This window comes from Solea solea, chromosome 17, assembly GCF_958295425.1.
Source record: "Solea solea chromosome 17, fSolSol10.1, whole genome shotgun sequence".
Lineage (NCBI taxonomy): Eukaryota > Metazoa > Chordata > Actinopteri > Pleuronectiformes > Soleidae > Solea > Solea solea.
This window is the reverse complement of record NC_081150.1, coordinates 9175025-9202870: the sequence shown is the minus strand read 5'-3', so window position 1 is coordinate 9202870 and position 27846 is coordinate 9175025. Positions and strand designations below refer to the sequence as shown.

Below are 27846 nucleotides of genomic sequence, written 5' to 3'. Positions count from 1 at the left end.
GCATCCTTTTTTAATGAATACTCTATGGACAATACTGGCCCACTCCTTGGTTTATTGTCAAGGCACGAGTGTTTTATTCCTGGATTTGATAAATATTTGATTTTGTCATGGAATCTAAAGTGTGTGTGAAGGTTTCTTCTTATCTGTCTGTCCTTGAGCTTGAGTCTGCCAGACAGACCTGACTTACCCTGTGAAAACAGAGCACAGTTGCAGTCATGCTTTATTCTTTCTTTCTTTTTTTTAAGGTGATGCCTTTCTTAAAATTCCTTTAAAACATGCCAAACTTGCACGAAACGTTACTGTACTTAAGTACAACATTCACGTATCTGTACTTTACTTAATTAACAAGCAACTTTTACTTTTACTCCACTACATTTCCTCTAACTATCTTTGTTACTCGTTACTGCCAAATAAAATAGAGTTAAAGAGCTGGTAATGGCTTTTCTAGGCTTGATGAGCTGCTTTACACTACAGTTTTCACCCATTCACACGCTTCAACATTAACGTTAAGTGTCTTGCTCAAGGACAGATATAGACAGCATATAGCAGAGTCAGGAATTGAACGCACAGCCTTCCAGTTGAAAGACTACTCGCCCTACCACTGAGCTTTTCACTTTTTTAATACTTTTACTTCTAAAACTTAAGTACATTTTATATCAGAAATTGACTGTTGATACTTAAGTACAGTAACTGTCATACACTTCACAGACTTTTACTATTTTAATTCTGGTGAAGATACTTGTACTTTTACTCAAGTTCCCCTTTAAGGTACTTTATACAAGACTGTTTAAGCAGACTTACATAACTAACGACATTCATTCTCTTCGGAATGATGATTGAATAACAACAGTTACAAAGATGACACTGTTCCTGAACAGAGCAAGGAATAATTGGAGATGAATTACATCACGGCCACAGAGTCCCGACATACGCATATAACCATTTCTGATCACTGGTCGGTTGGCATTGTTTGGCGTAGTGTTACCTGCACATGGTTCTGGTTAGGTCAGGGTTAAGCACAACGTGAAGATCGTACACAGATAATGGTTTGGTTTGGGAATGACGAGGCCGTTACAGTCACGGTAACAAGAAACCGTGCTCGCTGTGAGAATAGGGAACAGGAAATTAGAAGAGGCCTCCAGTGTTTTCTTTATCCCACCAACCACCTTCACGTCTATAACAACACCACACAATTACATTGTCTTTTAGCAAGTACATTGATTCAAAAATCTATAATCCTTGTCTGGAATTTCTCGTCTTCCAGTCCTAATTTAAAAAGCGCTCAGAAGGTGAAACCTCCACCAAGGGCTTCTCAGTTTCCCACCGTGTCAACACACACACACACACACACACACACACACACACCGAAATCTAATCATTTCTGTTTTAACATCCACAAAAACATGTCGACAGGACAAAATATGATCTTCATTTTTGTTGAGTTGTGCTGCTCACAGTCAGACAACACAGTCGACTGTCCTTGACAGATGTGATAAAACAGTAATTGAGAAGGGAAACATCATTGTCTAAATATTGCACTCTAAAGTGGAACGCAGGATTAAAAAATAAAAAAATAAAAAAGCGACATGCATATGCAGTGGAAATCGACTTAAGGAATTGAATTCCTGGAAAGTCCTTTTGGAAGAGGCCAAATATAGACAGCAAATTGGGTTTCAGTCAGAGCAAAACGACATGATTGTCATCGTGATGATTGAATTACACGTTCACAGAGACGACGCTGTTGCTGAAGAGAACGGGAATAATTGGAGGTTTGTCTCTGTGGAAATCCATCATCACAGATTATATCTGATTCTCAACTGCGCATATACATTTAGTTTAAATCAGAATCATTGGAATATCGATAACCACGGCGGAATTGTTATTATTATTCATATCTTATATTACGTACACATTAGCTGTTGAAATGTTAGGGAGTTTATGTAGGAGTATTTCTACTGTGAAATTTTACGCTTTAATGTTGCGCAACTCCACAGCTGACAGTGATGATGTAAAAGTGATGACGGTAAGTAAGTGTCTAAAATCTGAACGTGCCGCTCATTATTAAGCCATAATAGTGCCTTTGATAGTGTCGCAGTGGTGAATGGGTGACTGGACCTACATACAGCTTCCAATTTAGTCTCGCTGCTGACACAGACTTAATCTCACTGTGTCTCTTCCTCTGATGCAACAGTTCACTTCGCTGCAGCCAATTCCCTCTTTAACATACACCAGCTGCTTGTGGGTGCCGCAACACTCGACTTGGCTTGTGAGCCGACACTGCAGCAGCAGCAGCAGCAGCAACAGCAAAGGCTGCTCTGCTCTGCTCTGCTCTGCTTTATTTCTCTGCTGGCCTCGCAGTCCTGGTTCCCGTGATGCAGGTGTGCATTTCATGAGGCAGCACTTTGACGTGTGATGCAACAGAAGGCCTCATGATGCAGGAGCGAGATTTACACGTTAGCATGGCTTTTGAGCGATGAGATGAGAGAGTTCCTGAATGGATTTGGCAGTAGCAATCAATCCATGTATGTGAAAACCCTTAATTATGGCACGGTAAGAAGATTACACTTAATCCAATAAGGGTTACAGATTGTTGCCCTCATGTATAGGCAATAAGCTGCATGATCACAACATTAAACATACAATGCACACATGGTCACACATTGTGTCATTCAAATGAACCTCAATGAGACTTCTACTGTGCGAATACGGCTCTTCTATGATGTTAACATACGACATGATGGGTGGCTTTTAAGAAATAAGCAACTTAACTAAGGCAAAAGGAAGAAGTGAACGCAGCAGAAATGACTAAACTGTATACACAACATTTATAGCTCAGCATATCCATTTCAGTGTTCCACTGTAAACACCAATCAGCTGTATACTCTCAAACAAAGAGGCTGCAAATTACTGACTCCTGGTTTCAGTGTAAATCAAAAGAAACCCGCATCGCGACTTAGGAGCAACATTGAGAATGCTCGGTTTTTGAATTTGTAAATGAGATCATCGCTTTTTATCACACTCCTGATCGGTGACTTGAGCCTTTTTGCTGGCCGGCGAGCATCGGCGAGGAGAAAGTAATCCCGTGTAAATGGTTTAAGTGGTCACAAATAGGCTGCTTTCACCGAGAACATGCCCGGAATGTCTTAATTGCAACTTTTACTGGCCCCTCAAACTGCTAATCTCTCAGAAATATCTGCTGCTTCGGAAAACTGTGTCTTTGTGCTACACGTAACCAACAATTAGCCGTGGCTAATTAGCGGCGCCATGGGTCAGAGCGACGAAGTTGAATTTAGAAGGGGAGCGAAATAAAAGTGTGCCATCTAATGGAGAGTGAGTGGAACTGTAACAATGGTTCACCAAACTTTCTCATTAGGAACCTATATCTTTTGAAAATCGCAGCCATTGGTTTTGGCTCCATGACACAATGTCAAGCTGCTTGAACATTGTGGTCGCTGCGGGGTATGATGTATAGAAAGCACATGAAGACAACATTTGTCATTATTTGCGTGGTCAGGAAATACTATTACTATCAGCCGGAGCTGGAGCCGATCCCAGCTGACACAAGGCCAAAGGCGGAGTAAACCCTGGACAGATCGCCAATCCAACACAGAAATGAACAACTAACCGTTCACTCTCACATTCACACCAATGGTCATTAAGCCTAATCTCCTATTTGCATGTTGCACATGACTGTGGGAGGAAGCTGGAGTACCTGGAGAGAACCCGCACGCACACATGCTAACGTGCTAACTCCACACGGAAAGGCACTGAGTTGAAATGAGATGTTCTTGCTGTGAGGCAACAATGCTAGCCCCAAGTGGTTCATTTCACTAACTAACTTCTTTTGTTTTATTTCTTTTCATGTACAGCACTTTGTCTCAACTACGGCTGCTTAAAGCGCTTCATAAAGTTGAGTTGAGTTGAGTTGAGTTGAGTAATGCCATAATCATGTAGCTTAGCCTGTAGCCGGCTATTGCTAATGCTAAAGGACAAAACAAGCACACAAAAGCAGTTTCATGGGTTGTAAAAATTGTAATATACGTATTGTTGGCACTGCTCCTTCCTTTAGATGAAGTTTGGTGCTGTGTCCTGCTTTATATTGCTACTTTCAACCGTAGAAGAAGAAGAAGAACTACTCTCGTTGTAGCTGCTGAGCGTATCGGTTGTACGGAGCTCAGCAGCTACAACGAGAGTAGTTCTTCTTCTTCTTCTACGGTTGAAAGTACGTCCCCGGATGTGACGTAAACTCTGTGCTCTCAGCAGTGGCTGAACTGATTGTTATGGACTTTTAGAGCTTCATAAACCAGGTAACGACGCAGATACACACAAACATTAATTGGCACTTCCGGGCTATGGCCTCTTTAAAAACAGACATGACATGAGCTTCTGCAGTGAGTGACAGCAGCGCTGCCATGCAGTTGAGACTCATCTTTTCCTGCTTTGTGTGCTCGAGTCACGAAAATGAGGATTCGGAGGAAACTTTTTGTGGGTGCTTCCTCGGTGCTTTCGGCCAAGGAGGCGGACAGTGACATCAGACTTTCCCCCCATTCCTCAGATGAGCCTGCAGTCTCTGCAAGTCTATATTCCAACCGCTTGCTGCTATCTCACCATCTCTCCTAATACTTGCTGTCTCCTTTTAGTAGCATAGCAGCATGCTTCTGCCTTCCTCCAACGCACCACTCTGTGTACAGTGTGGGAATCTCGTCACAGACTAACCCGGAAAACGAAACACTGCCACAGTGAAAGTCGTGTGCAGATTAATTTAAAAGTTACGCACTACAGCTTTAATTACTTTAGCTGTAACATATAGTTCTAGTAGACTTTTTTTTTTGCATAGCAACTTAATCTGAATGTTTTACATTAAGATAAGTGCAAGTTCTAAAAAGAAGTAGAACAATTATTGGAATAAAGGTAGCGAAAATCCAAATGCATCACATAAGATAAGGAGGTAAACCCTAACATCAGATCAGCCAAATGTGTTGGAATGAAACCATTTTTAGTTGTTAAGTACAGGAATCATAGGCAACAGAAAAATGAAAACCAATCACAGATCCAGACATTCCTGATGAAGTGGCTCAGCCTTTTTTTTTTTTTCCAAAAAAAGAAGACAATTAAAACCAGAGCTAAGATCGAATAATAATATAATGCAGAACATTTCCCATCATTATCAGCAGCAGCCATCATTGTGACTTTTAGGAGGGTCTTTTTCTACATTTTGCAAAAACCAGACTGAACAGAGTCACGTTGATTGCGTGATAATAAAATACACGTGAGCTCCTCTGCAGCGACATTTTCCACCAGTTAAAGTCCAGTTTACTGCTGTTGTTTGATCAGTCGTCCACTTGTTTACCAGTTTGCTGTTTTATGTTTGCTTTAAACTACTGTATGCTCACGCTTCTCCACAGACCACGTGGTGTTGCAACTGCAGAAATACCCCCTAGTCGGGGTGACCCCTCGTCACAGCACAGTGAGGGATTTGTTGGTGAAATGTTATCCAGTCAGAGGATGTCATGAGGGCTGTTCTCTATGGGAAAAGTCAAGCAGGCTCGGAGCGGCATGTTTATTCTCTTGGGCACCAGATGCCGGTGAAATGTTCTGGTCAGAGTTTGTTGCGGTCATTCAGAAGAGAGAGAGAGAGAGAGAGGAAAGATACAGAGAGTGAAATCAGAGGAAAGAGGAAGATGGAGAGAGGAAAAAAAGGATACTAAAAGAAGGAGAGGTTGATGAATAGCAGTAACCAACTTTGACCAAATGACTATATCACAGTGGTCGAATTGCAGTCAAACACGAGAGCAAATCTGGGGAGCGTCGCCTCTTTCAAGTTGCCTTTAAACATTTTAAAGGGCAACGTAAAGATGACAGTAATTAAGGAGAATGTAATCTCGGTGCAAGATCAGAGATAGAAACAGCATCATTTATCATTTCTATGCTTCTATAAAGCACCTTATGAGGGAGCCGACATGTAGGTCAAATGTTATGGAGGGCGGAGATGTGAGATTTATAGTGTATGTGGGAGAAAGAGCTAAATGTTTACATTGAGGAGAAATCTGTACGACAGAGCCGGGGGTTGTATTTACACAGGGCTGTTATGTACATTTTCTCATTCGAAACAAAGTCAAGCAAACATTATTTATAGTTATTTGTCTTGATAAATTCACAGCGAGCTTGTTCTACTGTGTGAAACAACACAGATATTGGATTTCTGTTCCAAAAGTATTTAAGATTGAACCGCAAACTTGGCCGGATTGCACACTTATATTCCCGGGTTCATTGCAGAAAAAAACGATCAATACTCATTAGACACATAAAAGAGGACGTGTGACACATTTCATACAATCGGACTCTGATAAATTATCTTTATAGGTTATGAGAAATAAGCATGAGTGCGGTTGATAAGAAGTCAAACAATAACTTGCGTGCACACACTTGCAGAGTCAGAGCTCCCTTTTTGGACTTTGGGATTATGGGAGTCAAGTTTCTCTTTGAGAGCCTTCCTTTCAACACCTCCAACAAAAGCTCCTCACTTGTCAGCTTACCCAACTCTCCATACGGCGATTTCAATTTTCATGAATGAAAAAGTACATTTGTTGGGTTCTGCATTAATCTAAATTTTTAATCGTTTCCTTTAAAGTCAGCCTCCCTGCCTGTTTCCTGAGTGATTTGTGGTTGATCAGGAGTTGGATGGCGCTGCCAATTTTTAACACTGAGCCCTTGTGGATTCTCTAACAAGGCCAGGCCTGTCTAATATGAGAACACATCACAAATCCAGCTCGATTCTGCCAGATCTGCACTAATTCCACCAGCTCACATCACTTCCTCTCCTCAGATCTCGCACATACACAGCAGATGCATTCGAAACAACAATGCCTTTAAACAATTACTTTAGAAAACCAAACAAAAAGTGTCTTTCAAAAGGTCTCACAGTTGGATGATTTGGATCCCTCAGTACCCAGCTGTAATATTGTTAAAACGGACACTGAATCCCTTTCTATTGTTCCTGGGTTTGCAGCTCCAAACGCCACAAATGTTAGATTCTGTTCTGCAAAAAAAAAAGAAAAGAAAAAGAAAGCGTTAGTGTGGCATTTTCATCAGATACAAGTGATGCCACTTTTTTTTGTTCTTTGTTTAAATGTTGGTGTTTAAATCCAGACTCTCAATAGACTCATAGTGTGCCCAAAAACGTTTTTTTTTTTTTAACACATTTTATTATATATATATAATGTGTTAATTAGTGAGCTAGAAGTGGACAGATTTGTAATGAAAGAGGGGGGAGGAAGGAGAAATATTTTCTGGTGTCCAACCAATCAATGAACACCGCCACTGGCCAATACATACACACACAAACACTGGTTTCCATGACTAAAGAGGACATTGCATTGACTTCCATTCATTTCCTGGAGACTTATTCCCATTTTAAAACACTTAAAATCTAGTAACTTACGTTATGGAGGCTTGATTTTTCTCTCCAAGTCTCGAAAATGTGACGGTCTAGACAGATTTATGTCCCCACAACATGAGGAATACCAGGTGCACACACACACACACGTTTGCGCTTCATTCATAGTAAGGACCCTCATAGACGTAATGCATTCCCTAGCCCCATACCTTAACCATAACCATCACAACTAAGTGCCTAACCCTAACCTTTACCCTAACCCTAACCTAAACCCAGGTCTTAACCCCCAAAAGTCCTTTAAAGAGGTGAGGACCAGGCAAAACGTCCTCACTCCTTATTTTTCTCCTTAGTTTCATTTTTTTCTTTTTGGTCCTTAAAAAGCCACAAATACAAGAACACACACACAGATATGCCTGGTGAATGCTAATGCCGTTGTAATGAGTGTAAGCTGGACTACACCCATGTAATGGGGTGAGTGGGTGCAACCAGTCTGGCAAACCCACAATTGATCAGCCCTGTAAACGACTGAGACATGTTTTTTATACTCGTAGCATGTTTGAAGACATTTTCACATGCTCTTTTTTTTCTCTTTTCTTTCCCTCTCTCCTGCTCTTGGTTTACAGCGAGGAGGAAAGTACATTCTCACACATCCTCATATCACTCTCTGGCAAGCATCCACCTGTATAACTGAGGCCACACAGCATCAGTGCAGCTCCCCAGACTCTCTGTTCCCCCTTCTGCTCCATCACCCCCCCCCCCCCCCCCCTTCTGCTCAATTAGTCTCTTTGCTACCTTGCTCAACTGATCCTTCTTAAAACTGATTTCGGACTTATAACCCAGCCCCCCCCCCCCACACCTCTCTGATTCCCTGCCTCATGACTCAAGGATATTTCCCAGTGTCACAATCATAAGGAAACGGGGGCAAATATAGATCAGGAGCCTTACACATGTCGTACGTGTGAGTGAGCACATATGCAGACACGCCTTAAGGAGGGGTTTTCGCTGAGTTGTGATTTCCCCTGGCTTACCTCATCAGCTCCTGGTGATTTACCTGCGTGTGAGCACGTTTGCCTGGGCTCACGTCATAAAAAGCTAAGTGTCTTTTAATCACCGGTTCTTCTATTAAGGATTTTCACCTGATCCATCCTTAATGTGGTATCCTACGCTTTGGAGCGCAAGTATTTATTAAATATAAGCAGCTCTTTGAAGCTGTAAATACTGTAGAAAACAGCATGACACTGTCAATTTTTTTTTTGTCCAAAAAAGAAAAGAAAAAACACAAGAACACACACCTTTACTGGTCTTTTGTGTGAGTATCAACCTCAGTGGAGATGGACAGCCCCAATGATGAGGTGGACAACACAGAATCAGACTCAGCGAGGGCTGAAGGTTCCAGCATGCAGATGGTGCAGCACCAAACACCCGTACCTTCACTTAAGTTTAACGTGTGCTTGGCAAATCTAACAAAACGGTGTAAAAAAGAACCGGAATCCTGCAAAAAAAAAAAAGCAAAGTATACACACGAGGAGTGGATGGTTAATACTGTTTGGCAACAAATGACTGGGAATGTGCAGTTTTCTCAATACTTGCATGATGAAGACAACATACCATGATTTTGCTTCACCTCAGCTCATGGTACAGATGCCAATTCAAAAAGAGGAGTTGTTGCCTTGCTTAAAGATTAAACTGGCTACCTTCTGGTAACAAGCACATTTCCTTTCCTCTTCAATAGCTGGCTCCGATACTGTGTTACAGTTGTGGTCCAAAAAAACTCCCTGTTTGTGTTGCCACATCAGCTGATTTTAATTTAAGTTGTTTATAACGATAATCTAGGATTGTCAGATTTTCTCAAAATTGGGCAGACGCTGCATAATGATGGCTCAAGAAAGGCATTTTTCTCCGGAAAAAAGAAAATCAAAAGGAATGTACTGTCGGTGCTTAAAAACATTGTCTTTGGAAGTGAAGTTGATTACCTGCCGTCAGCGTCCAAAGACAATAGCCTTCACAAGATGAACGCAAACAAGCTATTTCAGATCTTTTACAGGACAGCATGTTGTTATGACATATGAGATTATTTTCACACAGTGTCATAGTAACCCATGTTTATTTTTGAATTGAACTATTAAGTTAAATGACTTACCTTGCCATCTTCTGTGGGGTTTGTTTTGTCTGGCAGACGTTCACACTAGCCTTATCGAAAAATGCATTATGACCACAAACGATATGAGAAGTTTGGAAGTGTGACCTGGTTGTTCAAGGAAGCGGAAACGCATCATTACCAGTAAATCACACATTACTCTTCTCAGATTACATTTGACCAAAACACATACGAATATGTTTTTGATCAATCCTAAATCATGCTTGAAATCCCCTGATATTTGTAATATATGAATCATCAACTAAATCTATGAGACATAAGGGTCAACAGCTCTTTCTGGAAAAGTAAATGTAGCCCACACGCACACACACACACACACACACACACACACACTTTTGCACAGCAGTCAAAGTGAGGACCTTCACAGACATAATGCATTCCCTAGCCCCTTACCCTTACCTTAACCATCACAACTAAGTGTCTAACCCTAGCCCTTATCCTAACCCTAACCCTAAAACCAAGTCTTAACCCTCAAAAAGGCCAATTTTAGCCAAAATGTCCCCAAAATGTACTCACTCCCATATGCATTTTGGTCCTCACAGAGACCCATACCTGACCCTTAAAATATAAAGCTCATCCCAAACTTAACCCTAACCTTAAAATGCACCCTTTATTATGGCCCCCATAAGAAAACCCCTTAATATGACTGCTGAGTGGACAGATTTCGCTTCCCGCTATATGAATAATAACTACACCATTAAGTTAGCCACGGGTGAATCAATCACAAACACTCTATGATTAAAAGGTGACATGAAACAAGAGTTAACTGACGTTTTCTATTTTCCCCACAATAATATTCCACAATAGTCTGAGCTTGATGAATCACATTATATGTTTATACATTAGAGAAATAACAGCAACGGGACACAACCTCCCTGTTTAAAGAGTTAGAGGCTAATTCATTTATTATTTTGAACAAAAATCCTCAATATTATCTCTCCGGGCCTCTTTATATAAAGACAAAATAGCGCAGGCCAAGCTTTAATACAAAATGAATAATTATCTCACCTCCCAAGTGTCAAAAAAATCTGGTCCAAAAATGATTTAAAATCAACACGCTTTGCTAATGTGCCAGACGGGCAGCTGTATCTGGCTCGCTGGGTTCTGGGTCCCTGGAAAATCACAGATTAGATGGTTTATGACATTCTTTGGCTGTTTTACCCAGAGAAGGGGCCCTACAATTTCAAGGGGACGGGGTGGTGTGCTTTATATTTAGGTATGCACCCAAAGAGCATGAGTCAGGGGAGAGCAGCGAGGGCACAGCATTAGCGCCATGCTGCAGATAATCCAACGGGGGGAAGTAGCGAGCAATGGGGACTAAGACGGAGAGTGTTTCAAAACAAACATGGCCAAAGATCCAAAATAAACCTTCCCTTAATCTACATTCATAAGGGTTAGATTTGGCCCTGGGGGCCCCAGAGATCAGCTACTGCTAAAGTGTCACTGAGCAAGTCGCTAATCCCATGAAAACCGCTCTTTGTCCGCCCTGGTGGAAAGACAGGTGACCCGATAATCTGGTAGAGCACAGTAGAGTGGTCTGCGTTCAGTGGGAGGCGATAGGTATCGGGTTTGCCGTGAGGTAGCAGCATTTCGCAGGAGACAAATGTCTCCAGATACAGATTAATAGGATTAATAGGATTTGTGTGGTTGGAAAAAGTCAAGATGGGAGGTTCAGTCCGTCGAAATGAAAAGAGGGGAGTTGCATTATCTCTCGATGAAGGTGGATTTAGTTATCTGCAAAGTGACTGATTATTTCCCTCCACCACAGGAGGTTATGTTTTCCACTGTGTGAGTTCAGGTGATGTAGATTATGCCCCAAGGAAGAAAGGATTAGATTTTGGTGGTGATCCATTTACAGATCTGGATTAAGGATTTCTTTTAACCGTGGGGAAGTGAGCAGCCTTGGTGGAGGATTGTGTGTCTTGTCTAGATTAAGAGTGGCATGATATCAAACTGGCAAAACCACCGTAACGCCTGATGTTTTAGACTAACCAGTTCAAACCAGCGAACTCGTCCCCTGATGGCCCTCAGAGAGAATAAAGGTTTCAGGTGTTTCCAGATTCCAACGATTTAACGATCAACGGAGTATTGAGTGATGATTTACTGTCTGTGTCGCGAATAAACGGAGCAAAGGGCAGACGGGATGGAATGCTGTGTTGCTTCAGACACACACATTTGTGATTCAATGAAAATATGATCCAGGAAGCTTGAGATATGCTCCACACAAGGAAGGACTCACAGGTTTTACAGTTTCTCTTGACGATAATCGTGATAACCATTAGTGTTACTGTTTATCGTATCCAAAACAAATAAATGACATTTGGTCTTCATCAATATCAGTTATCAATTACAAGTTTTTATGATTAGAGCTTGAATATAAAAAGCTTTTTTGTCCAATGAAAGGTCAATCAGAGGAGTCACGAGACCAAGACCAAAACCTAACCACTGGATTGCTTCTTTAGTTACATCTTTGATCTTTTCCTCATAAATGATGATGACACCAGTTCTCAGGAAATGTGTTATTTCCTCCAGTCCTCAGCTCGTTCCAGTTTAACACATGAACTTAGAGCACACTACGTCAAAGTGCCATTTTATTCGTTGAAGGATGAATATTTTTGCTCGTCCGTCATGGAGAGCGTGCAGTGAACCTCCTCTCACGCCTTCCTCTGGTTCTCACTTGGATTACATTCTGCAGGGTTTGTTTGTTTGTTTTCCCGTAACTGTCAAACGTCAAACGTCAACGCCCGCCTCATTTCAAAAACTCTTTGAAAACACAGCATTCACAACACAGCAAACCTTTTCTTATTTTATATAAAAACAATATCATTTGAAAATAAATATGCTTTACTGTTTTACATAGACACAGAAAACATGTTAATAGTGAAGAGGAGACAAAGGAAAACTAATAATAATAATAAAAATAATAACGAGGGCTGTACGACCGACGGCGGCAGTCTGTTATCCTTTTGTGTTGTAGTAGTGTACGCTGAGCTGCTAGCAGTAGTTTACTTGTATTTGCATCTGGCAAGGACGGACAGAACACCGGTCCATTAACATACTTAAATACTTAAATACAACAAACTAACACCTACACATAGATGTGCACCTCGACAAGTGCACGCGGACACGCATCCATACACACACACACACACACACACACGTTAAAACTCTACACAGCACCCACACCCTTAGAAACGAGGGGTTGAATATCCAGAGATGTCATCAGTACATTAATACAAGTGATCCATTTAGGGAATGTTAACAAATCATTTTTTGATTTTTTTTTTTTGATTTTTTTTTCTTTCTTTCTTCCACAGAAAAGCATAAGAGTCTCAATGCTGATGAGAGTCGCTATCAGTGACCTTAACAAATGTGGGGGAGATAGGACAGCCACATGTACATAACACTGCATATATATATATATATATATATAAATAGACCAAATTAAATATGGGTAGAAGACTGAATACTGAAAAATAGCTCTATATAACATTATAAATTATCTAGAATGGACTATGGCATGAAAGGGATATTAAGTATGTACACGTTCAGAAAAGGAAGATATGTAATCAATAGATTATGTATTAAGTTCGACGACTAACAAAACTACTTTGACAATCCCCCCCCCCCCGTCCTGAAAAACAAAAATAATTTAAAAAGCACTCGAAAGATTTCTCAGTACATTTTGTGAGGCACAGTTTTTCAAATGGAATCTACAGTATAGGATGTTTTCAGTGGTTTTTTTCTCTTTTCATGAACGACATAGCAAAACACTACATGCTCTTACTGATAACCGTTATCCCTTTGAATATATATATATATATATATATACATATATGTATATATATGTATATATATATACATATATATATATATATGTATGTATATGGCACTGCAGAGTCAGACCCTCCTCGCCGCAGGCTGAGCACAATAGTGAAAATATTGTGGTTTTTTTTTTGTCTCACGTCAGTCCTGCAAACGTCCGCGGAGGAGAGGAAGTGATATCGCACGGACACCGATTCAAGATTTCCATCAGCTGTACCAGTGTCCTCCTGTTGTCGCCTACGAGCACAAGACGTAGACGGGAAAATCTGTCCACTATTTCCAAAAAAGAGAGCGTGCCCGTGTCTTCTTCAGCCTCGCCCGCCGCCCGAGCGGGTAAATACATCTTAGAGTGAGAGGTTTTTTCGCGACTTTGATTGACACACAACCACAGTAGACTCACATCCAGTGAAGTAATTGCATACAATGAATTGACAACAAGACTACACCTGCACAGCAAGCCTGTTAGAAATGCAAAACCACGTGGCGGATAGTTGCGTCGTGTCAGATGACGGGTTTTTAGTTATTCGTTTCTGTAGCAGCATAACAATTCTGTACTCTTATTTTTCTTTTGTCGTGGTCTATGTACACAGAGATATACAGTGGGAGGAGACTTCAGTCCAGTCTTTCTTTCTTTTTTTTTTGTTCTCTCTCAGCCAGTCCAAGGGGAATGCTTTCCACAGAAAAGAAGAGCTTACGGTTCAAAAGGTCAAAGTGCTGTGCTGTGAAATATCGCTAGAATATTCCTTCATCTTGTACATCTGGTGATCCCACCTCTCTCATCTTCTGGGCTTGTCACATCTGAGACAAGAGGGAAGAGTCAAAGAAGTCAGTTGTTTGGTCTTTTTGTCATACACACACACACGCACACACACACGCACACACACACACACACACACACACACACACACGCACACACACGTGATGAACGTGACAACATCACATCTGGGCTAACTAGGAATCATTTAGTTTACCACTGAGACTGAAAATGAGGATGAAACCATAGACTGTAGTTAAATAATGAACACAGTCTTCTGGGTGGGCGAACCAAGTAAGAATATATTAACTAGCTAATAGGAGGCGACTCCACTGGCTGCGAGTTTGGAGTTTGGACGAGCCAAAAATGTCCTCACTTTCCCAAAAGGGAGGAGTTTCTAATTCTAATCAAAATGAACTCAGTTTAAATGAAAGTCTATGAGAAACTGAGCTTCTAAAATACCTTTAAAATCATAATTTATTAAGTCAGTAAACATAAGTCCGGCATTAATGGTTCATCAATAGTTTTGGGTCTTCTTCAATAGCACATAATGTCAATTTTTTTTTATTATTTAGAGGATTTAGAGGGATATAGACACACACACTCATGTCTACACCGTGTGTGAGAGCATTGTCACCACTCCTATATGTTAATATGGAAAAACCCAACGTCACACCTGGTGACTCAAAATCAACATGCGTGTGTTTCTGTCTGTAGGGAGTAACGTCAGGAGAAGTGAGAGTTAGTGTGAGATAAAGTTGCCGGCTGTAAAACTGAACAATGAGCTGAAACTGAAGCTTTGTCAGAGCTGAGTGGAGCTGCAGAATCAGGCGGCGATGCTTTAGCTCTGTTAAGCGACTCCTTTCACATCGGGTTTGTCAAGCCACTCTGTTGTACCGCCGTAAACTGCACATGTACATGAACGTGCACGCACGCGGGCCGTGAACTTCAACTCACTTGCAGGTCCTCTCGTTGAGCTCTTGCTGGCGTTCTTTGCAGTATGCGTCTGTGTGTTTGCAGGAGCACCGACAGGTCACGGGGTCCTGCACGAACAAGCGCCTCCTCCTCTCTGTGCAGTGATCGCAACACGGCTCACAAACACTGGACACACAAAGACAAGGCAAGACGAGAGATGGAGAGAGAGAGAGATGATTAGTATGTACTACTACCCCAGCGACTTACAGATCAGTCCTCGCATAAGCTCCGCTTTGCGTCGTCAAGTGCACGGGACAGAGTGGAAGTGTTGCACACAGGCTCCCACAGAGCAAGCAAAAGGTTCAAGCGGTAATGTCCGCCCGCCAACCCCTCAGTCGTTGATTGGAGCGCTCACAAATCCCTTGAATATGTTAGACATGCAGACATGAGGCAAAGCTCTGGACCAGCTCTTGCGACACACAAGACATTTACTCGCACTGTTACAAACACCGGGCTCTTAATAAAGAAGACTCGAGGGTCTGCTTGGTTCTCCGTTAAGAGAGATTTCATTTTATTGAGTGAGCATTTTGGCCACACAGAGACATTAGATTCAGAACAGAGGCTACTCAAATGACAAGATGACGGGTCAGGTTCTCCACGGACACCTCAGTGTACAAATTACAAAAAGATCACAAAAAAAAAAAAACATGATGTATCCTGTCACAGTGTATTGAGCAAATGAGCAGTATTAGATCATCCTTGTATAGATATATTACTTCTGTATAAAACACGGGTGCTTGTGTACCGGCTCAGAGACAAAACGCAAGCAAAGAAAGACACAAAAACAGTGCTTTGCTCAACACAAGTCCCCCCATACAAGAAAAAGAAAAGAACAAGGCAATAGATGGCCATCACTTATCTTCACAGTACATAAAAAAAGTACCAGCATTATGCATGGGACAGCAAAATAAACCTGTATGTAAAGATGAAAAGGGTCCGAAAAGTAGAAGGAGACAGGTGCGAGACACAGACTCAACACTGAACACAGGACCGTGATTACAATCCTGGTGATCCCAGAACAGATACCACAGCGGTATGGGCTGGTCTGCAAAGCCATGCTGGTGGAACTGTGATTTGAGTCAGTAGAAGGTTCAAGTTACAGCTAACAAGTCGAAAATCTCTGAGATCTGTTTATCCCAGCTTCTGTAAGCATGTCTGATATCAGCCATGATACGTGGTGTTGCGAGGAGCAACCTGTACTTTGGGTTCCTAATGTACATCACGATACACTGCATGGCCCCAGTCTCATCTACGGAGTGACGTTCTTTGAGAACAATGTTCCGGTGAGGCCGGGAGGAGATTAGATGGTGTCTTTGTGGAGTGGAAGTAGGTTATGCTACATTTCCTGCGGGATATGACGGGGACAAGTTTCCTCTGTGTTCACTACAAAGGAGAGTTTTGCTAAAGCTACTTTAGCAAAACATGTTAGGAGGCATGAGACAACTTTAGAGACGGACACTCTGAGGACGTAGGACATGACGGACGAGACAAAGTTAGGGAACAATTATGCGCGGAAGCAACATGCTAACTGGTGTGGCTACAGTGAGCAAATTAGGTGGTGCAAAAATTAAAAGGGACAAAGGAGCTCCTCCTCCCAGATTAGTTTAATTACGAGAAGCGCGACACTCAGGTGCAAGTAGGTGGAGAAGGCAGAGCTGACGTACGCGTCGTGAATTGTTTTGTCGCGGTTTTTCTTTCGTTTTCTCTTTAGGCCTTTACCCTTGCCTTTCCGGGATTTTCTGCAAGAGAAAAAGGACAACAGTGCAGATTGCAGACTGAGAGACAGCAATGGACTGATGTGTTAGCTGTTGACGTGCTTGAACTGATGATTGCCAAACATCCAACAGGGATTAGTAGCAACCCGGCGTTCAGTCACATCATTCAGAACATGTTATTACATATTATTTAGAGTATGAGAAAAGCATCAGGTGGAGTGAACATGAGTGTCACTTTAAGCAATAACTGCATCAAATATCGGTTTCTCACCCCATGTCTCAAAGAGATCACTTCCATAAAGAGAGGTTAAACGAGAAATACAATGTGCAAACAGTGTTGAATTGTTTTTGGAAGCTGAACCACACACACACACACACACACACACACACACACACACATGGTGTGTCCTGCTTCGTGGAGACACAACCATGTAACTGCATTTTGTAACAGTGCAATGACTCAGTAGGGGCTGGAAATGTCTGAGGTTTGGCACCAGCAGCTATTCAGAAATTTCCCCCATGGACTGAGGACAAAACAACCTGGACTTCACCAAAATCATATCTCTCAACCTATCTGGGTCACCGTTTTATGGCCGATACCACTTGTTTAAGACCACAGCACAATGGGAGCCAACCGGCGTTTGATCCCATTGTCGGCAGCAGAGCTTCCCAGGTACAGCGTGGATTTCAAATACTGCTGTGTGTTCAAGTGTGAACTCGGCTCGTTCCTACAGCGTAACGTATAAAACTCTAACAGATGCCGAAAGAAAATTGTACAACAAATAACAAATATGATTTCCTGAGGTTACGTCAGACCCATTCTGGTACAGAAGAGGATGCATCTGATGCATGGATTTCCGCTTCGCTGTGACAGCTTGCAAGTTTCACAACCTCAGTGGTGAGGAATTGCCCTGACAGAATCGCTGACCCCGCAGCACTCCGAGGTCAGCGGGCGACGTTAAAACTAACATGAAAGTATGCGAGCATCAGAAACAGGAGTTGAACAACCCCGCGGCCATATCACTTTGTAGCAGCACGCCTCCAGAGTCAGACTCGTAAAGAGCGAAGACAAGGTTAAAGAGGAGCCCTCAAAACTAACTCTTATCTATATGACAGACGGCCTGACATAAAAATCTAAATACAACAAACGGCTATCCTGCAACAGAGAGATATTAACACACGGTCATAGGGGGAGGATTAGAGAGTTTTACGGCTCTCTTCTGTCACATGGAAGGGTCGTAAACAGAAAAGTTTCACAAATCCTCAAAAAACTCTGTTATCTAAATCAGAGGAGAAGACACAGGTGGGGGGGGGGGGGGGGGGGGACAGAAGTTAAGTGGGATGTGAGCAGTAAAGAAGAAAGGAGAAGAACGAGAAGGTGAGATAGAAAAGAGTGGAAGGTGTAAAGGACGGGATTTAAGAGGTCAGTGACCCCATCGCGTGTCACTCATTCACATATGAGCAGCTTTGGCTGGTATTCCCTGTGTTTATCACCTGAGGGCTGCTGGATGCCAGTCTCAGCATAACATGATCTCATGAGGAAGCTTGTCGGCTGGGGTTTTAATTAAAGCGTGTAAAGGACAGGAAAAGGAGGCTGGGAAAATAACCAACAGGTCAATTAAACACAAAAAAGCAGAAACGCTAGGGTTTTAATTAAAGTGGGACAATGTTGAGTTGCTGACGGCTGAGTGTTTGTTTGCAGAGCAAAACTGGAGAGAAGAAAAAAAGGATCAAATCTCAAATCCCCATTGTCCCCCCCCCATAAAAAAGAGTGCTGTACTCACTTTTCTTTCTGTTCTTTCACTTCTTTCTTTAACCTGAAACGAGGGAACAAAACAAAAATGACATTAGAGCACAGCCCGCCATTGTCTCCAGGTAAACAGATACATATCGGGATCATCAGAGACCAGACGGCTCATTATCATCAAGGCTGAGCTCACATCAGTCTTTTCGAATCATGTTACATCACCGTCCTTCACCAGAAACTGTGATAAAACTGCCTTTCACTTTCAAACGGTAAAAAAAAAAAAATGAACCAGGTTTGCACACAGTGGCACACAACAGGGTGTGTTCACTAGCGGACGCGCACACATACACACACACACACACACACATAATGCAGCTACAATGGCAGTTGTTCAGCTTTGTCTCATTATTCGTCCTCGTGCTGGCGCTCACAGATTGCTGAGTGTGGAGCAATGCATCTGCTCGCAGACTCCAGAGGACACGGCCAACAAACGGCGTTAGGAAAGAGTGTTTCAGTCAATGAGGTCACGGACAGCAGCCAAGATTCTATTTGACAAACTGCTGCGACAATTAAAGCGTCCAGATAGAAGACGCCTGTAGAATCAATCTGTTTGGAGGGATTCGTGTTTATGACAGAGCCAAAAATAAGAGGAAATGTGTTTTAGACACTGGGGCGAAAGACGGTGCACACGCTGGAGAGGTCGCCAGTCCATCGCAGGACTCTCATGTTCTCATTCCATTTAGAGTGGGAATGATCCTTTAAAGACTATTAAATTGTGTCAGGTATAACTGAAAGCAGATCCCGTCCTTTGATGCTATCTGATATCTCGTCTGCAGCAGTTTTTTTAATTGTCAGTGGCAGAAGCTTCTATTCTTGTCCTGATTTTACTTTTCTTGGGAGAGGACGCAATGACTTAAGGCGGTGTTATTGATATCGGCCCCGTTGATCACTCTTGCAGAGCCTCGTCCGAGCTATTTTAAGTGAAAATTCACACTTGTCGTGTGGTGTTATTGAATGCAGTGTGATACTTCATACCACTGTGTGCATGCCATCGCGCATATTGATTGCAAAACCTGGGACTTTGAATGTGATGTCACTATGGTGAAGCTCAGTATCAAAACAACGGTAAAATGATAGATTACAGGCACTGTTTTTATAAAGGCGCTCTAAAAAGTTTATAGCCGCATTTAAAGTGTTTTACACTAAAAATATTGGGCCATGACAAATCGAAGTACGTCGTAAAAAACAATTCACAGACTTTACAGCCAGGGCTTTGGATAGTGTGCGGCAGCCAACCTAAGAGCAGGTCTCTTTTTTGATTTAGCAGCTCAGAGAGGAGGCACACAGTGACAACACAGCTTGACCCTCGGCCAACAGTCGTCCTCCCCGTGTTTGTTTGTCATTAGATTGCTCTTAGACGTGGGAGGATGATGCATGTACCCTCTGTGCCGCTGTGTCACAGTTCATTTATGTCACACCGCACAAAACGCTAAACAAAACAGGCTTTTTTTTGCAGATTAAAAACACTCTGTGTTGAAAAACAAAACAACGCTTTACAAACCCAATAGTGACATTTAGGAACCTTTCCTTGCGGCTGAACACCGGGTCTAGCGGTAGATTGTCACCGTATTGTGAGGGGCGGGTGCAACAGCTCAATCACTAGATCTATCGTGACGTCTACATGCAACAAAGGGAGGGCAAGGGATTAGGTAGTTCTGCACTTATGTGCACAAATCATGGACAGGGTGGAATGAGAATAAGCTAAGGAAACGTGAAGGACATACTATACTGTTTGCTCTTTTTGTGAAGAAAAATACTGCACACCAACACGTTTCAGCGTATACCGTCACCTGGGTATCAATCGTCTTGATTAAATATTTTCAATATTTACAGCAAAACGAGAACTTTACATGATGCATTTGGTCGACCGCTGCTCTGAGGCACAGCAGCACAGCCGTGTGTGTGTGTGTGTGTGTGTGTGTGTGTGTGTTCAGGGTTTCTTACCTACACTCACATGCGCTGTGCTCTGAGAAACTCATGAAAACATCATTTTGCTGTCTCTGGGATTTTATTCTTTTTATCTGTGGGGGTGAAAAAAGAAGAAGAAGAGAAACGGTCACAGAGCTGAATAAAAAATACAAGTTCATTCATGGTATTTCTGCCGATTCCCTTTCACTTTTGTGTTCCGTGTAATAACGGTGGCAATGACAGAGCACGGACCACTAAAAGCACACACAGAAAAGTTGCTATGCTCTGAAAAGCTCAGTGATTTACAACAAGTGGGATATTGGAGAGAAAAAAAAAACAGGGTTAAGAAACTCAAGAGTTTAAAATAAAGACGTTGAATGTGAAGTTATAGTTCCATAGAGTAAAACGGAACAGTAACCGGGGACAATAACAGATTTTCACTCAAATCGAGAGCAGGCAGTTATGAAGCATGCAGGTTTTCTCAGGGCTTTGACGACCTCTCCAGTGAGACTCCTCACACAGACTGAACCAGACACATTGACAGACTCTCAAAGGAGCTGAGGTAAAAAAAAAAAACAACAAAAAAAAACCCCAATGGCTTCATTTTTGCCCAAATGTCACGGCACAGCAGCTTATGGCTGAATTGCACTTGGACTGAGTTAAGAGGCTCTTTTGTGAGACAGAAGGGCACTTAGATGTTTCTGGACCAGAACACTGGAGCAGTGAACTGTACCTGCTGTTCTTGCGTTAACATTTTTGGGCAAAAATAAAAGTATTAAAAAGTGTTCACTTCAGAGCCGTCATGATTAAGTGAGTTCTACAAAATGAAGCTGACCTCCATTGTTACATTATAGCTGGACGCTGGCATGCACTGCAGCATCTCGTCGTTGCAGTAGCCGGCACAGCGCGTCAACACCACGCAGGACGGGATGAACATGTGCTCCACCTCCTCCGGATACTCCTGCAGGATTTCGACCAGCAGCTCCCGCGGCTGGCACACACTCTTGTTGTACACCTCTATTAGAGGGATCACTGAGAGACAAGAGAGAGGCACAGGGCGCATGGTTATAAAATGGCAGAGGAGCTCCAGACTAAACCAGTGGCTCCTAAACACCACTGTGGTGTAACAGTAACAGACAACTACAAGAGGATGTGAGCTAAAAATGCTGGCAGGCCTGAGATGAAACACACTCGTGCATGCACACACACGTTTGACTTTCTATTACGGTGGAGCACTTGGTAACCTTAGTTTACACGTGTAAATAGAGATTTGCCTACTTATGCAATTTCCTTTTTGGAAATAATGCCCATCCTGACCGTCTTAATGTTTACTTCAAACCAAAATAACTGCACACATTTAGTGTTGCTGCTAGGTATGAGCCAGTACCTGACATGATTACACACCATGATAAAAGGCACTCATGTTAAGTTGCTTGCAGTGAATTTCCATCGTCAGGATAATCGCAAATGGAGAACATTGCTAATGTTCCACTTAAATGACTTCAGCAGTTTCACCAACAATCATTCTGAAGTGCCACAAAATGGAGCCCACAGCTCTCCAGTCATTCCAAGAGCTTGTGATTTATAAGTTAGGAAAGATTTTTATGTTTTTTTGAAGGTATGTTTACCAGCCACATGTTTTGTAATATTACAACATTTTGCAGCAACACATTCTTCAACATCAGTAATGTTTTGTAAGATTATTTCTTACAAAGACTATTTCCTCTGTATCCGTATAATAGATTAATACCCAGTAGAGGTTTATTACGGACAAAAGCCTTTGTTTAAAGGATTTAAATAAATACAACTAATGCAATAATATTATGACTCATAATTATTTTGGTCAGGATAATAATAACAGGGTGTTTTCATATTGTCACTGTGTTTTTAATAACCTGTTGTGTTTCAGCTAGAGCTCTATAGGCTGTTCTTTCCCCTTCAGTCCCCTCCCCCCCTCCTGCTTCTTGGCGAAAGATATTAGCACACGGACAGACATACACACCTCCAAAATATCACTCGGAACATGAGTGAGCCTAAAGCAAACCCGGCCTGACCGTCCTCTGGGACGCCGATCCAAACATACTGGGGCCTGAACAATATCATGAAGTTCAGCTCCCGATTCCCCAAATCAGATTGGGCAACACTGGGATTGTGCAAAAAAATTCAACTGTGAGCCAAGAGGGTGAAATTCCTTTCTATAAAAGAGTCTGGTCACCAAAACATTCCCCCCGCTTAACCTCGAACAACAGGGAATGCTGTATAAGGTGTTGAGATGCAGGGGTGAAACCGCTCTCATTTATTAAAAATCAAACTTGAGAGAGTGGGGGGGAATAAAAAATCTCTGTCGGCTCAAACCACACAGTTGACCACTAGGAGGCGATGACTATCCTTTAGTGCCAAGGTGAACCTCAGACCAGCCTTATTCAGTTTGGCAATGTGCCAAGCTGGGCCAGGGAGCCCAGTCTGTGCACACACTGTATTCCCACGCTGCCCTGTGGGACACCTACCATCATGTGGACCTCTTTCTGCTGCCTTCGGTATGTGGGCACTCTGCAAGGAGAAAAGACAGAGGATGTGAGGTACAGTAGATTGTGCAAAAGCTTAAAAAATGTTGCCCTTTACTTATCCACAGTTTGGTTGCGCAAAAACCTATTTGCATTTTGAAATTTTTCTTGTTGGCTGGTGTCAGAATATGAAAATAGCTCAGTATGTGCCTTATCTTACACTGGCAGTCAGTGTTGACTGTTTATATGAGCATTGTTATTATTTTGTTTAAATAAAGCACTGAAAACACAACTTCAAGAGCATGATTCTTAGTTTAAAGCACATTGGATTTCATGTTCTTGGATATCACAGTTCAAGTAACACCATTCTGAAATAATAATAACAATAGTAATATCAATAATAATAATAATAACAACGTCAAAAATATGTTCCTTAATTAAGCTGCTTGTATGACACATATCATAAATATGTGTTCTGGATGAGGCCTTATATGGCCAAATATTTGGATTACAAGGAGCCAGACAAATTCTGCCACATCACAACTACGTGGCAAAAAAAAAAACACACAAAAAAAACCAACAACTTGTGAAAAGAGGGAAGTTATCGTGTCACTCTGTGTCATTTTGGCTGCCACACACGTGCCGCTTCTGTGACAACACTGATTAATAACAGTTTCCTTTAAAACCGATAAGAAGGTCTGCTTGCCCCTCTTCCTCACACCATGTCACCACACCGGATTTTGGCTACGTTCCATCCGTGCGCGCATTACGCACAGCTCAGCGCGCCCCCTCCCTCCTTTACCGTTTTTATTCACACACATGCGCGCGCAAAAATCACGCAATTCCGCGCCAATATTGCGTGAGATCTGGCTCTAGTAGCACCGGAATGACTTCACGAAGTCGACTTTTTTTTTGTTTTTGTTTTGTTTATTAACAATTTCCCACTCCATGGATGAAATGTGAAAAAAAGAAGAAGAAGAAAGCCTGGTAGTGTTTAGTCTCCGCCCCCTTCTGGTGGCGTGAGCCTTGAAAGCTGCGGGACCCCGGCGCTTCAAATCCCCATGCACTGTAATAGAAATGGATGGGTGTCAAGCTGCGAACACCGGCCCTGAACGCGAGTGATGATAGGCTGAAAATGAGCAGATGAGTCCACATCCAGATACTGTTCCGCGTTGATTGGACGAATTATCTGTCATTAAATCAAACAGTTGGTCGAATAAACACTTTCATTGGACCGTGGAGGGGGATGAATACCATGATATTTTTTTTTCTTTTTTAGAAGATGCTGGAGTGAGGAACTATGTTGCAACTTAAAACATCGTTGCTTCCGCTGAATAGGCAAATTCCTATAATAAATCATTTGAGTCCATTCATGAGTGACAACACGGCGCTGCTGGCTGCTTTTGAAGTGCTGCGTTGCTTTACATTTTTTCACCTTGAAACCTTCGCTCAAAGCCTCCCTGGGCACACCGCGCTTGATTAATGATTATATGACAAGCGATTTACAGTGCGCTCTCAAAGAGCCATTAAAATTCCCCATGCCAGAGCAATTAATCTGTCAAGTAATGTCTGTCTATATTTTTCTCCTGGAAGTGATTTTTTTTTTTTGATTTTTTTTTTATTGAAATCAGCGTCAAAAATTCAGATAAAGCTCCTTGTTTTCGGTTCACCATGAGGGTCGCGTCGGTGCCAGGAGTGAACCTGTTCACATGCCCTAATTCAGAATGGAGCCACTGCGCCTTTAAAGAGTAATCGTATCTCCTGGAGCAGGCCTGCGATCACCCAGCGTCAAACTTCACAACATTATTGAAAAATAATCTCTTATGTCACATTTGCGACACAAAAACGCACCACTCACGACTGCGCAGTGTAGGTTTTACAGTGTCGGCTCCGCGCAATGGCTGTTTAAATCTCCCCAAAAGCCTCGAAACAGTTGGGCTTGTTTAAACATGAGCGATGACCTCGCAAGACGAGAGACAAGGACGAGCTACACATTAATGACCAAAGTGAGGTAGTGTAATGTTTTTGTTTTCTTAGTTTTCTGTTTTTCTGAGCTTTGTGGGACGTGCGAGACTCACCTTGACAGCTGACAGCGTCAAAAATAATAGTGTCAAACTGTCAATAAAATTCATGGTGTTGGAAATCCAATCCAAAAACAGGCGACGTTTTAAAATCCAAGCAGCCAAATGTGGCGAGTTGTTCTCAAACATGAAGTTTACAACAAGTACAACACAAGTGAACCGGCTCAAACTTCTCTAGACAGGGGGAAGGGGTTGTTGTAATCCATGGTGGTCCCGGGGGTTGAAGGGTACAATCCTTACAATTGCGCGTAACTTCTTCTCTTCTTCTCTTCCTCAACTGTTTCCAATGATTTTCAAGATATCCAGAAACACGAAAATCCAAGACGCACAACGTCTCACATTGTTCCGCAGCAGACCTTTATTTTCTTGCAAGGGAGTAGCGATCCACATTACAAAAATAATCCCATGCTTGTTGCGCCAGCCGTCTCCAAGTATCTGTCCATTGGAAACTTGTATGTGTGCAATTTGAACCCGCGGATCAGGAGGACGTTAAGTGAAAAATAAAACCGCACAGTGAAATTTCGCGTCCTGCAAAAACTTTGCCCGCTTGCTCTGACTGTTTTATTCCGTCGTCACTGCGCACTACATGCAGGTCAGCTCGCTGAGTGAACACTCACCGCGGTCTCTCCATAATGTGGGAGCGACTACACGCAAAGCCTCTGTGGATCATTAGTACCGAGTAGGTGTGTCCTTTCTCTTTTTATTCAAAGTTTCATCTATCAAAACGACTCATGTGACCACACCATCACCAGTAAGCTATTAAAAACGCAGCGCAGCAGCTCGCGCGCCGCCGCTCTCATTCTCTGGTTTCTTTATTTCACAGCGGGAGGGAAAAAAAAAAAAACAACAACTCGCGTTGTGACATTTTAGCCATATTTCGCCGGTCGAAACGCCACCCACTGTGCCCATGCTTTCACAAATCGATTTCATCATTCCCACATGTCAGTCATGTGCAGACCGCCTCTTTTCTCTGGAAGATGCGCGGTCTCTCTCCTTCTAAACAAACGCGTGACTTTTTGGATGCGACCCTTGTGATTTAAAACCCCCTGGAATACATTTAGGTTCCGAGGATTAACGTTAGAGTCGCCGTGTTGACATTAGGGAGTGAATGTGTCATGATCAGAGGAGGGAAAACCAAACTTGCTCAGAGTGAAGAGCGCGTGTGTGTCTGGCCACGTACGTCCCTGTGTGCGTGCGCCGTGCAACGTTGCCGGTTCGCCGCGAGCGCGCCAGTCATTGCGCACACACTTCATGGAAAGTCTCGTGACTTCATTTCGCCGTCACTGCGGTGTAACAGAGACCGGTAGTGGCTGAAGCGCCGACTGGGCTCTTTTTCTTCCCTTCTCCTCCTCAGCAGCAGCAACAGCAACAGCAGCAGCAGCAGCTGCGTAGAAGAGAGAAAAGAGAAACTGTCCACTGCTGATTGAAAAGTAAAGGAAGAGTCTGCACGTACAGTGACGCTGAATGATGAGGATGATGAAGATGATGAAGACAATGTCGTCCACTGTTGGCTCCTTTCACTGAATCTGTGTGGAAACGATGTGAAAATAATACCAGACAAAAGTTAAAATAAAGAATTATTACTAAATGATTATTATTTCATAAAAATAATAAAATACAATATAACACCTTACTGAGTTGCTGGATTATCATTATGAATTATATGTAAAATGTATTCACAGTTTTAAATACTATTAATCTTCAAATATTTCCCTTTTACTTAAGTTTTGATTAATTAACACATTTATAGAAATGGTCATCTCTTAGAAATGGTTGGTTTACTTTTTAAAAACTAATATTAGATTATCCACAACTTTAATTTTGCACTTATTTGCTCAAGTCACAATTTAAAGCAATAATTGGTTATTTTCCAAAAAGTGGGGCCTCATATAAAATGACCTCATTTCCCCAGTGGTGTTTTCAATTAGTTTGGTGAGATGAGGAGAAATTCTTGTTCATTTTCCCCCTTTTGTTTTGTCATTACATGAAGTTCCCTCATTATAAATACATGATAAATTCATAATAAATACATACACCTCAAGGGTCACTTCAGGGCCTTGCACATAAGTAATCAATCAATATCTCTAAACAATCTTTTGTAAAAATGTCTCACAACCTGTTCTATGAAATTCCCCTTTTTAAATATTTCTTGATAATATCTTTAATTCTATAGTAGTGACATCTATGCACAGTTGTGATGCCCTCTGCTGGACTAACCGGCCGCTGCAGGACCACAAAAGTGTCCAGCTTCACTGACGGATTGATAGACAAAGAGCCGATAATAAGTATGTAATGACACAAGTTGGCAGCCATGTTCCCCGCATACTCGGCTTGCTTGCTACAACTCATACCTTACTCTGTGTTTAATACGAATGAGGGAGGGGAAGCAAAAAAAAAAAAGGCTGGAGGGACAATGAGACTTTTACAGTGGAGGGAACTGAGACATGATGGAGCAAGAAAGCAGAGAGGCAGAGTGAGTGATAGAGAAGGAGAAAGGGAGCTTTTAGGAAGGAGAGTGGCATCGGCCTGTCATGTAACTGGAGCAGTCCTGAGAGGAGTCCCTTAGGCTCGGTACCCGTCCACAATTTAATTGAAGAATAACACTTGGGTTCATTAGCGGGGTCACCAAGCTCCTGTTTCTGCTGACTCAGAGACTGTGTGCATGTGTATGTGTGCACCCAAGTGGGCAAGGTTATAGCGGACACAGTGTGTGTGTGTGCATC

General features: G+C 42.3%; 1 protein-coding gene across 3 annotated transcripts; it reads right to left on the bottom strand.

Annotated features, from left to right (window-relative positions):
- Nucleotides 1-12347: 12347 nt before the first annotated feature.
- vegfab (vascular endothelial growth factor Ab) lies at nt 12348-26490 on the bottom strand. 3 transcript variants are annotated; one of them, XM_058613439.1, is made up of 8 exons: nt 25121-26489; nt 23046-23088; nt 21374-21570; nt 20575-20651; nt 18608-18640; nt 16773-16847; nt 15091-15234; nt 12348-14177 (listed from the first exon to the last, which is right to left on the bottom strand). In XM_058613439.1, the coding sequence occupies exons 1-8, from the start codon at nt 25250-25252 to the stop codon at nt 14156-14158; spliced, it is 723 nt and encodes a 240-aa protein (XP_058469422.1). In that variant the 5' UTR covers nt 25253-26489; the 3' UTR covers nt 12348-14155. The 3 variants fall into 3 exon arrangements, with proteins under 3 accessions (XP_058469422.1, XP_058469423.1, XP_058469424.1); XM_058613440.1 differs by lacking the exon at nt 16773-16847 and having other exon boundaries at nt 25121-26488; XM_058613441.1 differs by lacking the exons at nt 12348-14177; nt 16773-16847 and having other exon boundaries at nt 15087-15234; nt 25121-26490.
- Between the last annotated feature and the right edge of the window lie 1356 nt (nt 26491-27846).